This window comes from Acanthochromis polyacanthus, chromosome 1 (genome assembly GCF_021347895.1).
Source record: "Acanthochromis polyacanthus isolate Apoly-LR-REF ecotype Palm Island chromosome 1, KAUST_Apoly_ChrSc, whole genome shotgun sequence".
In the NCBI taxonomy this organism is placed as follows: Eukaryota; Metazoa; Chordata; class Actinopteri; family Pomacentridae; genus Acanthochromis; species Acanthochromis polyacanthus.
Window position 1 is genome coordinate 17,119,252 of NC_067113.1, and position 12,055 is coordinate 17,131,306.

The 12,055-nt window shown below is 43.0% G+C and overlaps 2 protein-coding genes across 4 annotated transcripts in view; one reads left to right on the top strand and one right to left on the bottom strand.

The window, feature by feature from the left end:
* The first annotated feature begins 655 nt into the window (after positions 1-655).
* On the top strand, positions 656-8,842 carry LOC110963503 (thrombospondin-1-like). The gene is made up of 22 exons (XM_022211896.2): positions 656-833; positions 921-1,004; positions 1,254-1,813; positions 1,910-1,988; positions 2,088-2,177; positions 2,289-2,398; positions 2,759-2,884; positions 3,321-3,417; positions 3,506-3,679; positions 3,774-3,950; positions 4,034-4,207; positions 4,305-4,585; positions 4,672-4,890; positions 4,995-5,102; positions 5,507-5,666; positions 5,767-5,885; positions 6,300-6,534; positions 6,660-6,887; positions 6,981-7,252; positions 7,339-7,436; positions 7,546-7,685; positions 7,782-8,842. Exons 2-22 carry the CDS (start codon positions 944-946, stop codon positions 7,787-7,789), a joined length of 3,516 nt encoding a protein of 1,171 aa, XP_022067588.2. The 5' UTR covers positions 656-833; positions 921-943; the 3' UTR covers positions 7,790-8,842.
* Positions 8,843-11,693: 2,851 nt separating this feature from the next.
* Positions 11,694-12,055, bottom strand: part of fsip1 (fibrous sheath interacting protein 1) — a 38,018-nt gene continuing 37,656 nt past the window's right edge. For all 3 annotated transcript variants that reach the window (XM_051945702.1, XM_022211889.2, XM_022211890.2), the window contains one exon: positions 11,694-12,039. In XM_051945702.1, coding sequence (XP_051801662.1) covers positions 11,932-12,039 — 108 coding nt within the window. In that variant the 3' untranslated portion in view covers positions 11,694-11,931. The remainder of the gene's footprint in view (positions 12,040-12,055) is intronic.

Below are 12,055 nucleotides of genomic sequence, written 5' to 3' on the forward strand. Positions count from 1 at the left end.
TCAAACACATGCTTGAGCTGGGCATCTCTTTAAGAACTTTGTTAAAAATACGCATTACTGGTCAAAAGAAGCCTAGAGACTCTATGCTGTCGTCTCTCTGACTCTCTCACACACAGCACACTTTGTTCATTACCCACTGAGTCCCCTGGTGGCCACCACAGTCATAACAAAACATGAAGCACAGCCTAAACCTTCAAGTTTCCCTCTCTATGCCATAAATATGAGCTTGCATTCAAACAAAAGCGTGACTTATGGAATACATTTTAGTCTTTTATGTGACTTTTAAACCCACTCATAACTGGTTTTGTGTTTCCAATCTACTGGATTAATTGGGCCACATATTTGGGATCTTATTAAAAAATCTAACCTGTATATTAATCAAAAATGACGGTTGAATGGATTGAAGCTTATTTGGCTGAACTTTTATTTGATCGGAAACGATCGAGTCTTGGCGTCTGTGCGTGTATGAAATATTTGTCCGGTGATGGAAATTCGGCTCAGGAATGCATTTTTTCCCCTCGGTGCGTCTCGGATATTCATCTGACTGGCTGTGAGGTAAGAAAACAAGTCCGTCCCTCTCTGCTGCTGCAGCCTCATTGGTTTAGGGCCGACCTGAAGAATGTCCTTCAACTGTTTAAATAGCTCTTATATCTGCGGGATAAGTCAGTAGAATCAGTGGAAGCATCAGAATAACCGGGAGCTCACAGAGACTTCAGCAGCTGAGCTTCTGTCAGAGCAAAAAGACGAGAAAAGGGGATAAATAATCAGACGCAAGGACTTTTTATCCTCATATATCACTTTTTTATTATCCAGGGGGGATTTTCATTTTATAGGTTTGTAGTGTTTTTCCTTTTTAAAAGATGCTAAGATTTCACATGGATGTGTTTAGTGGTCTTACTGTTGTTCTTTGGTTGCTGTAGGGCTCACTTGAGATTTGGAGATAATGCTGTGCGGCATCTTTTTGCTATTGATGCTTTGGAGTTGTGAGGGCGCACGGTTGGCAGGTGAGGATGGAATAGATTCATTACTTTTACTCATGTTTGTGGCTTTTAAACTCGCTGTTAGAGTTTTGAAGTTGCTCATTTTGAAGCAATACTTCTATAAAGGCAAAATCGTAACTTTTATAGAAAATTACGCACAGCTGTTGTAGAAAATTACGCACTGTTTCTGTGTGGTTTTCTTTGTTTCTCGTGCACTCTCTGTGAGAAAAAAAAAGAAAGAATAACCGGTGTCTTTGTTTCCTCTGACCGCAGAGAGCAGAGATGATAACAGTGTGTATGACTTGTTCGATCTGGCCCGGGTAAACAAGAGGCACAACGGAGTGAGTTTGGTCAAAGGCGCAGATCCCAATAGCCCCGCGTACAAGGTCCTGAACGCAGACCTGATCCCCCACGTCCCCGACAGCTCCTTCAGGGACCTGCTCGACTCCATCCAGGCCGAACGGGGCTTCCTCCTCCTGGTGAACCTGAAGCAGTTCAAGAAGAACAGGGGCAGCCTGTTGACCATCGAGAAGGATGACGGATCCGGACCCGTTTTCGAGGTCATTTCCAACGGTAAGGCGAACACCCTGGATGTGGTGTACTCCACCGAGAGCCAGCAGCAGGTCGTGTCCATCGAGGATGCAAATTTGGCAACTGGACACTGGAAGAACATCACGCTGTTCGTTCAGGATGACCGTGCGCAACTTTTCGTGGGCTGCGAGGAGATCAACGTGTCAGAGATGGAAGTGCCCATCCAAACCGTGCTGGCCAGGGAGGTGGCAGACATTGCCAAGCTCAGGATTGGAAAGGGAGCTGTGAAGGACAAATTTATGGTAAGTATCTGTAGTTTTTTTTTTGGCTCAGGAGTGAATCAAATAATTTAATAGCTTGAGAGTGTCTAATTTATCTCTTTTTCAATCATTTTTCAGGGAGTGCTTCAGAATGTGCGCTTTGTCTTTGGTACCACTCTGGATGCCATACTGAGAAATAAGGGATGCCACAGTGGAGGTACAAAACAGATGATGTCTGTACAATGATGCAAATAGATTTCCTCAGTGTGTGAACAGAAGGTAATTTATTTTCTCTCCTCTTCCCCCCCTGCTGCAGCTGCCTTAACAGATGTCATGACCCTGGACAACCCGGTCAATGGCTCCAGCCCTGCCATTAGAACTGATTACACGGGCCACAAATCCAAAGGTGAGCTCCCTCCTCCCTCCAAAGAGTCACATTTGTGCCTCTGTTCTCCTTATTCAGCTGTGCGCTTTAAGAGTGCAGATAATTTATTGGAGTCTTCTCTCTTCTATCCAGATCTGCAGTCTGTCTGCGGCTTCTCCTGTGAGGACATAGCCAGCATGTTCAAGGAGCTCAAAGGACTCAATGTGGTGGTTAAGCAGCTGTCAAACGAGCTCCAGAAAGTGGTAAGCTCGAAGGGCCATCAGGGTCTGCTCTTTGTCATCATTCACTCCCTCTTTTCCCCTCTCTCCTCTCCATCTTTCCCTCTGCTTCCAGTTAACGCATTCCCAGTGCGTAGCCACTTGTCGCTGTAATGGCAGTCCCCCAGCCAAGTCTTTAATGAGACCCATGTGAATACACAAATATGTTTGGCTGTCGGTCGCATTTGCACTGCTTCGCTAGATTCCAGCAATGTCTTAATCACGGTGTCGGTCGGTGATTCATTTGTATTGGAACCTTGGCAAAGTGAAAGTTTTCCATCCTCCATACTGAGCAGCCCCCTTCTCTCTCTCTCTCTCTCTCTCTCTCTCTCTCTTTTCCCTCAGTCTGAGGACAGTAGATCCCTGAAAAATCGCATGATTATCCAAAATGGAGTTTGCATCCACAACGGCATCATGTACAAAGACAAAGAAGAATGGACTGTGGACGGCTGCACTGAGTGCACCTGCCAGGTAAGCGTCATCACACCAGCTGTAATGCAACCTTTGAACAAGCTGTCCAAGGAAAGCGGTACTTCCTCTACCCCTGGTGCAGCAAAGTCATAATAGTGTTTACCTTTACACCTCCATTTATAATCACCTTTCTTCTGTCTGAAAGCCGTCAACACTCTGTCTGAAACTATCAACCAAGCAGCATGGGGCCTTTTTTTATTTATAGCAACATCTAGTACAGAGTGCTTATGTGTTGTGTAATTAGTTGGATTTTAGTGGGGGAGTGTTAGCAAAGATTATGTTTTCAACACAGCAGGAGTGTCATGTCCCTGATAAGATCATTCCATTGGGAAATTTAGCAATTAGGCTTGGAGGAGTACCAACAAAGCCTTGTTTCTTGTGTAGCCTGTCAGCTCACTCATTATTCTTGTACTCATTAAACTGTTCCTCTGTCCAGTACTCCGCTACTGTGTGTCGCAAAATCTCCTGCCCTGTGGTTTCATGCGCTAACGCCACTGTGCCCGATGGAGAGTGCTGCCCTCGCTGTGGAAACCGTAAGTTTCCTTTGTGACTTGATCTGAATTTCATCATTGATCACTCCCCCAAAGAAATGAGTCTCATACTTTTTTTCTCCCCCTCCAGAACGTGATCCAGAAGAGGACGCTTGGTCCGCGTGGTCTGAATGGACCCAGTGTTCAGTGACTTGTGGCCGCGGCGTCCAGCAGCGTGGACGCTCCTGCGACCGCATCAACAGCAAGTGTGAGGGCACTTCTGTCCAGACCCGTGATTGCTACCCACAGGAATGTGACAAGCGCTGTAAGTCACTAAATATTCTTGACACTGCCATTGTGACTATGCATTCTCTCTGCTTGAGGGCATTTTTAATTAATTCTGTATTTATTCCTCACAGTCAAACAGGATGGAGGCTGGAGCCACTGGTCACCCTGGTCTTCATGCTCTGTGACCTGTGGTGAGGGGGTCATCACCCAAATCCGCCTCTGCAACTCCCCCACACCCCAGATGGGTGGCAGAGACTGCCAGGGAGAGGGACGTCAAACTAAAGTCTGCCGGAAATCGCCCTGTCCTAGTAAGTTAAATGTCAGCTTCAATGTTAATGATAGAGTGTGTGTATTCAGGGCAAAATAGTAAATATTGTTTTTTACTTTTAAGTCAATGGAGGTTGGGGACCTTGGTCACCATGGGACACCTGCAGTGCTACCTGCAATGGAGGAATCCAGAACCGTAAACGTCTCTGCTCTGACCCTGCCCCTAAATATGGCGGAAAAGACTGTGTTGGTGATGCTACTATGTCTCAAATTTGCAACAAACAAGAGTGCCCTATTGGTAAGCATCTAAGCTTTACTAGTTACTAAAACACACTATTCCTGTCACAGCAGACCGTTTTTTTTTTTTAAATAGTGCTAATTCTTTCTCTCCACAGATGGCTGTCTTTCCAACCCATGTTTCTCTGGAACAAAGTGCACCAGCTTCCCCGATGGCTCTTACAAGTGTGGCAGATGTCCACTTGGCTACACTGGAAATGGCATCACCTGCAAAGACATCGATGAATGTAAAGAGGTCCCTGATGCTTGCCATACTCACAACGGAGTCCATCGCTGTGAGAACACTGAGCCAGGTTACAATTGCCTGCCCTGCCCTGCACGTTTCTCTGGTCCTCAGCCCTTTGGAAGAGGATTGGAAGAGGCGACTGCTAAAAAACAGGTTTAGATTATTACTTATTTGCTGTGTTTGTGGCTAGTACGTTAGTAGTTTGGAATTCTTTTTAAACCCTATGTAATTTTCTTTAGGTTTGCGTTCCCCGTAATCCTTGCCAAGACGGTAGCCACGACTGTCATAAAAATGCAAACTGCATCTACTTGGGCGTCTTCTCCGAGTCCATGTTCCGGTGCGAGTGCAAGCCAGGGTATGCCGGGAATGGCCGTATTTGCGGAGAGGACAGTGACTTGGATGGATGGCCCAACACTGACTTGCTGTGTGTGGAGAACGCCACCTATCACTGCAAGAAGGTAGCCACCCCCCACATGGACAAAATCCACAAGGCTGTTATTATCCATGTGCACGCCATTATTGTGATAATTGCCTCCTTAACCATTCCTTTGTTTCTTTACAGGATAACTGCCCCAACCTTCCCAACTCTGGCCAGGAAGATCATGACAAAGATGGTCTGGGTGATGAATGTGACCATGATGATGACAATGATGGGATCCCCGATGACAGGGTGAGTAATCACAGCAGCTTTTTTAGCCCAAAACTGTGCTTTCCTCAGAGACCAGACATAGCAATCAGCTGTAGCCATCCTTCCTCTGGGCAGCAGGAATGTAAAGTCTTCATGGTTGTGTGCTTTCACCAGCGAGTTAAAGTGGAAAGACAGTAGCGCAGAAATAGTGTAATATAATTTCTGCATAAACCCAGAACTGAGGACAAGGTGGCTTGTTGCCCATAATTCTTAGTGTGGATTTGGAAAGTTGGGCAAGAAAAATGCAGTGGTAAGAATATCCCATTCCAGCTACAGTAAGAAAAAAACAAGCCTGGAAAAGCAAAGTTTTGTACCTATAAATATCTCCTCAAGCCATGACCCATTTTAGCAATCAAACTCTTATTTCTGTTTTTGTATTTCTTTAGGACAACTGCCCAAGAGTGTACAACCCTGCCCAGTATGACGCAGACAGGGATGATGTTGGGGATAGTTGTGACAACTGCATATTTGAAGCCAACACTGATCAAACCGACACTGACAACAATGGAGAGGGTGATGCCTGTGCTGTTGACATTGATGGGGACGGTAAGTCATTTCTTCATATTCAATTCAAGTTTTTTTTCTTGGCCTTATGAAGTATTTCCACAATCATGAAGGCTAAAATACATATGCTTTCTCTCAACAGGCATTCTGAATGAGAACGACAACTGCCCCTATGTTTACAACGTGGACCAGAGAGACACTGACAGGGATGGGGTGGGAGATCATTGCGATAACTGCCCTCTGGAGCACAATCCTGATCAGGTAACCACATTTCACCTTTACATTACAGCCACCATGATTGATAAAGCTTAATCCGACATGTGAATGTGTAGAAGTTCCCAGTCTCAAGGCCACAAATTGCATCTGCTTTATTGAAAGAAAGGAATGTGACAGCTTTGAGGAAAACAAGTACAATGCTCCCTCTTCTCTTCATTTCTCTTTTCTTCTCCTTTTGAAAAAAAAATATGAATGTGTAATTTTGCTGAGGTGCAAGGACAGTGGACACTTGTCTGAAGGGACAATGCTTGCATACCTGAAAACAAGGGGCTGCATTTAAATCCTATGCAGAGTAGCACCTCTCATATCGAAGCTGGTGAAAAACAGTGGAGGGAGTTATTTGAAGTGAGCGTTGGTCTTTGGAAAATCTCATCCTAAGGGAATTCTGTTTTTTCACAGATCGACTCTGACTCAGATCGCATTGGAGACAAGTGCGACAACAACCAGGACATTGACGAGGATGGTCACCAGAACAACTTGGACAACTGCCCCTACATCCCCAACGCCAACCAGGCTGATCATGACAAGGACGGCAAGGGTGACGCCTGTGACCACGATGACGACAACGACGGCATTCCTGATGACAAAGACAACTGCAGACTGGCCTTTAACCCTGATCAAGTGGACTCTGATGGTGAGTCAGTCTATTGGTGTGATCCTACAGAACTCTGGTGCCATTTTTCCAATGGATCATCAATTTATAGCACCTTGTTCACAGTGTTAATCTTTATGATTTCCATGTGCATATTATCCTCTCAGGTGATGGCCGTGGTGATGTGTGCAAGGACGATTTTGACCAAGACAATGTTTTGGACATCTATGATGTTTGTCCGGAGAACTTTGCCATCAGTGAAACCGACTTCCGCAGATTCCAGATGGTTCCTCTGGACCCCAAGGGCACCTCTCAAATTGACCCCAACTGGGTGGTTCGCCATCAGGGCAAAGAGTTGGTGCAGACTGTCAACTGTGACCCTGGCATTGCTGTCGGTATGTAACACACAGACAGACATTTTGCTGCAAGAACATGGAAACAAATGAGGGACGGTGAAGTGATTCTAAACCATCTCTGTTTCACCTCAGGTTATGATGAGTTCAGCGCAGTGGATTTCAGTGGAACGTTCTTCATCAACACTGACAGAGATGACGACTACGCTGGGTTCGTGTTTGGCTACCAGTCCAGCTCTCGCTTCTATACAGTCATGTGGAAACAGATCACACAGACCTACTGGTCCCACACACCCACAAGAGCTCAGGGCTACTCTGGTTTGTCAATCAAAGTGGTCAACTCCACCACTGGGCCTGGCGAGCATCTGAGGAACGCTCTGTGGCACACTGGAGACACCGCAGGACAGGTGAGCATAGAATAGATGATTCAGGATTTGACACGTAATTTAACAATACTTTTCTTATTTTAACCACTGGAATTTATCATTTCCAGGTCCGCACTCTGTGGCACGACCCCAAGAACATCGGCTGGAAGGACTTCACAGCCTACAGATGGCATCTGACCCATAGACCCAAGACTGGACTTATTAGGTGAGTTCAAAACCTCGGAAGCATGCTCCTTCATTCAAATACAAATCTGCGTAATTTATGTTAAAATGGCTATGAACTCATGTGATTACATTTTCTTTTTTTTTTTTAGAGTGGTCATGTACGAAGGCAAGAGAATCATGGCTGATTCTGGAAACATCTTTGACAAGACATACGCTGGTGGGCGACTAGGCTTGTATGTCTTTTCTCAGGAGATGGTTTACTTCTCAGACCTCAAATATGAATGCAGAGGTAAGCATATAAGTGACTGTTAGACACCCCAAAAAAACATTTTTCATTACTTTAGACTTTATTTGTAACACATTTTCTGTCTGGAATTTCTTTCAGATTCATAAATGGATCACAGAGCCTTCCAGAAGAATGTATCAATATGAATCTTTAACACAAGACATGGATCGATTTCTGTTTAACTTTTCCTGCACATCGGAGGTATGTCGAGCAAGTGACCTAACATGAGGTAAAGAGACCTCAGGAGTTAAAGCCAAATGAAAGTTCAATGACAAATCTGCACCAAACTCAAATTGCGAGCGCAGCTCTGCTCAGAAGAAATTGGCTCTCATTCTGTTTTCTCCGATCTGCATTGAAAGAGGGCCACATTTTATTGCTTTGCACACCTGAACTGTTGGCGGTATTCCTCTGTGGAGGAGGGACCAAAGGGAAGAGTGTTTTTTAAACTTTTTTATTATTTTTGAGCATTAATATACATCTGCTGTGGACTCAAAGATACGTGTTACAGTGTGAAGAAAGCAGTAGGAGAACTTTCTTAGACCGGGGTGAAAAAGAACCCTTTGAAGGAACTGTTGAGGGACCGTGGACAGTATGGACTGACTGTTACTATCAAAGAGAGTGAATGTCGTTTGTGTGTTTGTGCATGTGTGCCAGTAAGCATAGTTACAAAGACAGCTGAGTCAATATTTGATTTCAATTCTTCTGATGACCCCTCTCACAGACATGTATATATGAGGTCTTGTATTTAGCCGAGGCTTAGGGCTGGTCCAAAAACATTAGTCTTCTCAGGAAAGAGCACTAGAAGAAACAAGGAGCACAAAATTCAGGACAGCACAGGGCCACAGAGCAGGCACGCTACACTGCTTTGGAACAGTAATAATAGCACATATTATGTTAATATCTCTAATCTTTATTGAATGTGTCAAGGGACATAAACATTGAGGGCCAGTCTATTTCCTCAGATTACTTCAAGCATGGCTGTTTGTATTTACTTTTTCATTATAGCAGCTTTAAATCTCGCTCATCTCTGCATCCTACCATCTTAAAGTGTTTTCAGCAACCCAGTTCCAATTGACAAAAATCAAGATCCTCTAAAGATAAAACAACTGCCTCTGACCAAAACGGTAAAATGTAAAAAAATAAAAAATAGGCATCACTTATATCGAAATATTCTGCTTCTGCACAGTGTGCATGACTGGTGTGCCTGAGCTTGTGTGTACATTTCTGACAAGGGAGAAAAAGGAAACCCTTTATGTACAAATATTACCTCATTAATTCTTTTTGTATTGAGGACAGCAATACACAAGAATCACTTGTCTTAGCAACAGTGTGTACATTGGTTGGCTTCTTTTTTTAAGCAAGACTTTAGTATCATTTATATTCTGTATATAAGATATTTTTGTAGCAAAAGAAGCCCGAACAGGAAAGGATTAAAGAAATGTTGTCTTGACTATGTATTGCGATATGTATTTCCTGTGCAGTTTTGATAAATTATTCTGTTTGTGTCATGTCGAGGTTATTTCATTTGTGTAGATATATGCTATTTAAATAATTTATCTAGAAGCGTAGCCTCATATGGATGCGTTTCTGTCTGTATAAACTCATTTGCACACTGACATGAGGATGTCTTTGTTATTTTGTCTTTTTTTGTATGTCATTTTTTAATTATTAGTGAAGCTTTTCTATAAACATTTGTACCATAGTTTCTACCCAAAGTGCTGTTTATACTCCTATCTGGTATTTTGTATTGTCAAATGAACAATAAACTCTTCAAGAAAAAAAAAAAACTTTCAGGGTTTCTTGGTGTGTTTTTTCTGGCCAAACAGTTAAGCATTTGAAGCTTCTTTCTCAGACGACTTCATATCTGCTTTGATTGAGGTCCTCTCCCTGGAAAAGCAAAAGGAGCCAGACGCTTGTTGTGTCAAGCGACTGGAATCTATTAGATGAGTCTAGTGAAGCCGTGGAGAAAGGGAGGATCCTCGGGAGTCAACAGCAGGAAAACTCAACATGAAGCATAGCCCACTTAAGCAGCACATCCATACAGATCTGATTACACGTTACACAGGCATCTCCTTACACCTTCGAATGGCAGCCGTCCACGTGAGCAGTAGACATAGGGAATTTTACACTCCAGAGTAATAAATTCACAAACTTTGAGGAAGTGAACTTAAGTTATGTATGTGGTCCACCCGAGACTATAGGAATGTGCATTGAAATTCCATAGTTTTCATAAAAACGTCTAAATATAACTTAATAGATAAGTACCTATCCATAAACAGCTTATGCTGTAAGAAACTCCACAAGTATATATCATCTGCAAACAGAATTCAGACTGTTAACTTAAATCTTTCACAGGGTCAGAGAGAGTTGTAATCTAAGGCACCAGTGCCAGAGAAGCCAGACAGTCTCAGTATACCGCAGGTCTCTTTACATTAGAAGTGACCTCATTCTTACCATAATGAGCTCACTGTGTTTCCATTACTCAAAGGGAGCACTATAGCTTCCCCTCTGAAAATATATTGTGTCAGTTACATACACGGTATTTGGAAAACGGACAAAAACGCAGCATGTGCAGAAGTATCCGTGGAATCATGATAAAATGTATGATAAAGTTTAATCTAATGCAGTCAGTCTGAAAAGTGTTTCACACTCTGGCCTGTGCTGAGGTGTCTGTTCATTCCTGGACAGATACTGCAGCTAGGCTCACTGATAGCATGGATCTCATTGGGATTTGACCTTGGTGGTTCACCTGGCCAGCGCGTTTTCAGTCCAGAGGAATGTGAGATAACTCCTGCCGCTTAGATGGGGTCACAACGTGTGGCCGAGGTGAAGAGTGAGATGAACAGGCCTGTAGGTGTCCTGTGCCAGGAGACAGGAAAGGCACGGCCTCCGGGTCGAGGTCGGCCAGGTGCAGACAAGCTACTCCCGCTGTGCAAGCTGCAGCAAATAGGAACGGCTTTCACAAATCTCTCAAACAAACCAAAAACCATTCTCAAAGCTCAAAGCTGGCATCCTTTTGTCAGCGGAATCCTCTTATTTAAATGAAAATTAAGCTTAAAGAGAGGTCACACAGGATCTCATTTCAGAAGATCCTACTAATCTGACCCACTCTGAAGCTGATCACCTATAGAGGCAGGAATGACTGGAATGCTCGGAGCTGGACGATCACTCCACATCGTCCCTCTGTCCTCATTAGCAGCCATGTCAGATGCACATTACTAACACAGACACATGACATTTCATAAGAGAGGGCTTAGCTTTAACCTTCATGTTGTCCTGCGAGTCAAATTGACCCATTTTAAAGTTTGAAAATGTGGGGAAAAAAATTACTTTCACAGTGAAAATTTCCACATTTTCAACATTTTGGGAAAACTTTGAACATTTTTTGGTGGAAAAAAGAAATGTTTAAAAAATGTTTCTTTCAGAACATTCAGAAAAAAAGTGTCTCTAAAGAAAATATAACTTTTATTGATATATATGGAATCACTTTAAATATTTTTAAGAATTTTTTTGGAAGATTTTTGTTCATTTTTAAAAAAATATTTACTTTTTTTACATTTTTATTTCTTGCCAAATTTGGGGGATTTTTTTTAAATAAAACTTTTAAGGGAAACTTTTAAGGCATTTTTTAGATTTTCTTCCTGAAGATTTTGCAAATTTTTTAAATAAATTTGGGGATTTTTTTGGTTGAATTTTTGGATTTTTTTCAGACAAGGGAACAATATTTTGTGTGTCTGTAACTGAGTACAACAGCAGGGTTAATACATGGTAGCGTTCAGGCTTCACTCCACGGACACCGCTACTATCAGCTAATGTTTTTGTGCGCAGGAGAACATTCTGCGGCAGCCGTACCCAGTTATTAGACTTAATGACAGCAATTTTCTGTTCTCATGTATGATACTTAGGTTAATACAAAGAGTGGCCCCGCTGCTCTGTTTCCTCATGCAGAGACATGAACAAATAAAAGCAATGGGTTACAACCCAGCTGCATACGGAAAACACGGACACCAATTAGGACAAAAATAGCAGCTTTCATTTTCAGTCAACCAAACTGTAGGGCTACATTTTTTCTGCTATGGTCACATTATGTAAAATGTTCAGAGTTTTATATCAGTGTGTAAATGACAGCGTCGTTATAGCATCTTTATCAATCTAAAAGCTTCACAGCTTCTCTACGAGAATTCATAGTAAGGTCCCAGAAATTATGCATTTTGAAAGCAGGGCTTCAAGTTGAGTCTTTTTTAACGTCTCATGGCGCTGCGTCATTCGTCTGGAGGTCCTGGCTACATCTCTCAGTCAGCTCACATTCATCCAGCAGGCTAAGTAACTGCTCCTCAGTAAGATCTGGTAAACGATCCTGCAAGAAAACACAA

Excerpts from the sequence above, each read along its gene's own strand:
- LOC110963503 (XM_022211896.2), top strand. The coding sequence starts at position 944 with ATGCTGTGCGGCATCTTTTTGCTATTGATGCTTTGGAGTTGTGAGGGC. Across the intron at positions 1,989-2,087 it reads TAAGGGATGCCACAGTGGAG|CTGCCTTAACAGATGTCATG; the intron begins GTACAAAACAGA and ends CCCCTGCTGCAG. Across the intron at positions 7,437-7,545 it reads CCCAAGACTGGACTTATTAG|AGTGGTCATGTACGAAGGCA; the intron begins GTGAGTTCAAAA and ends TTTTTTTTTTAG.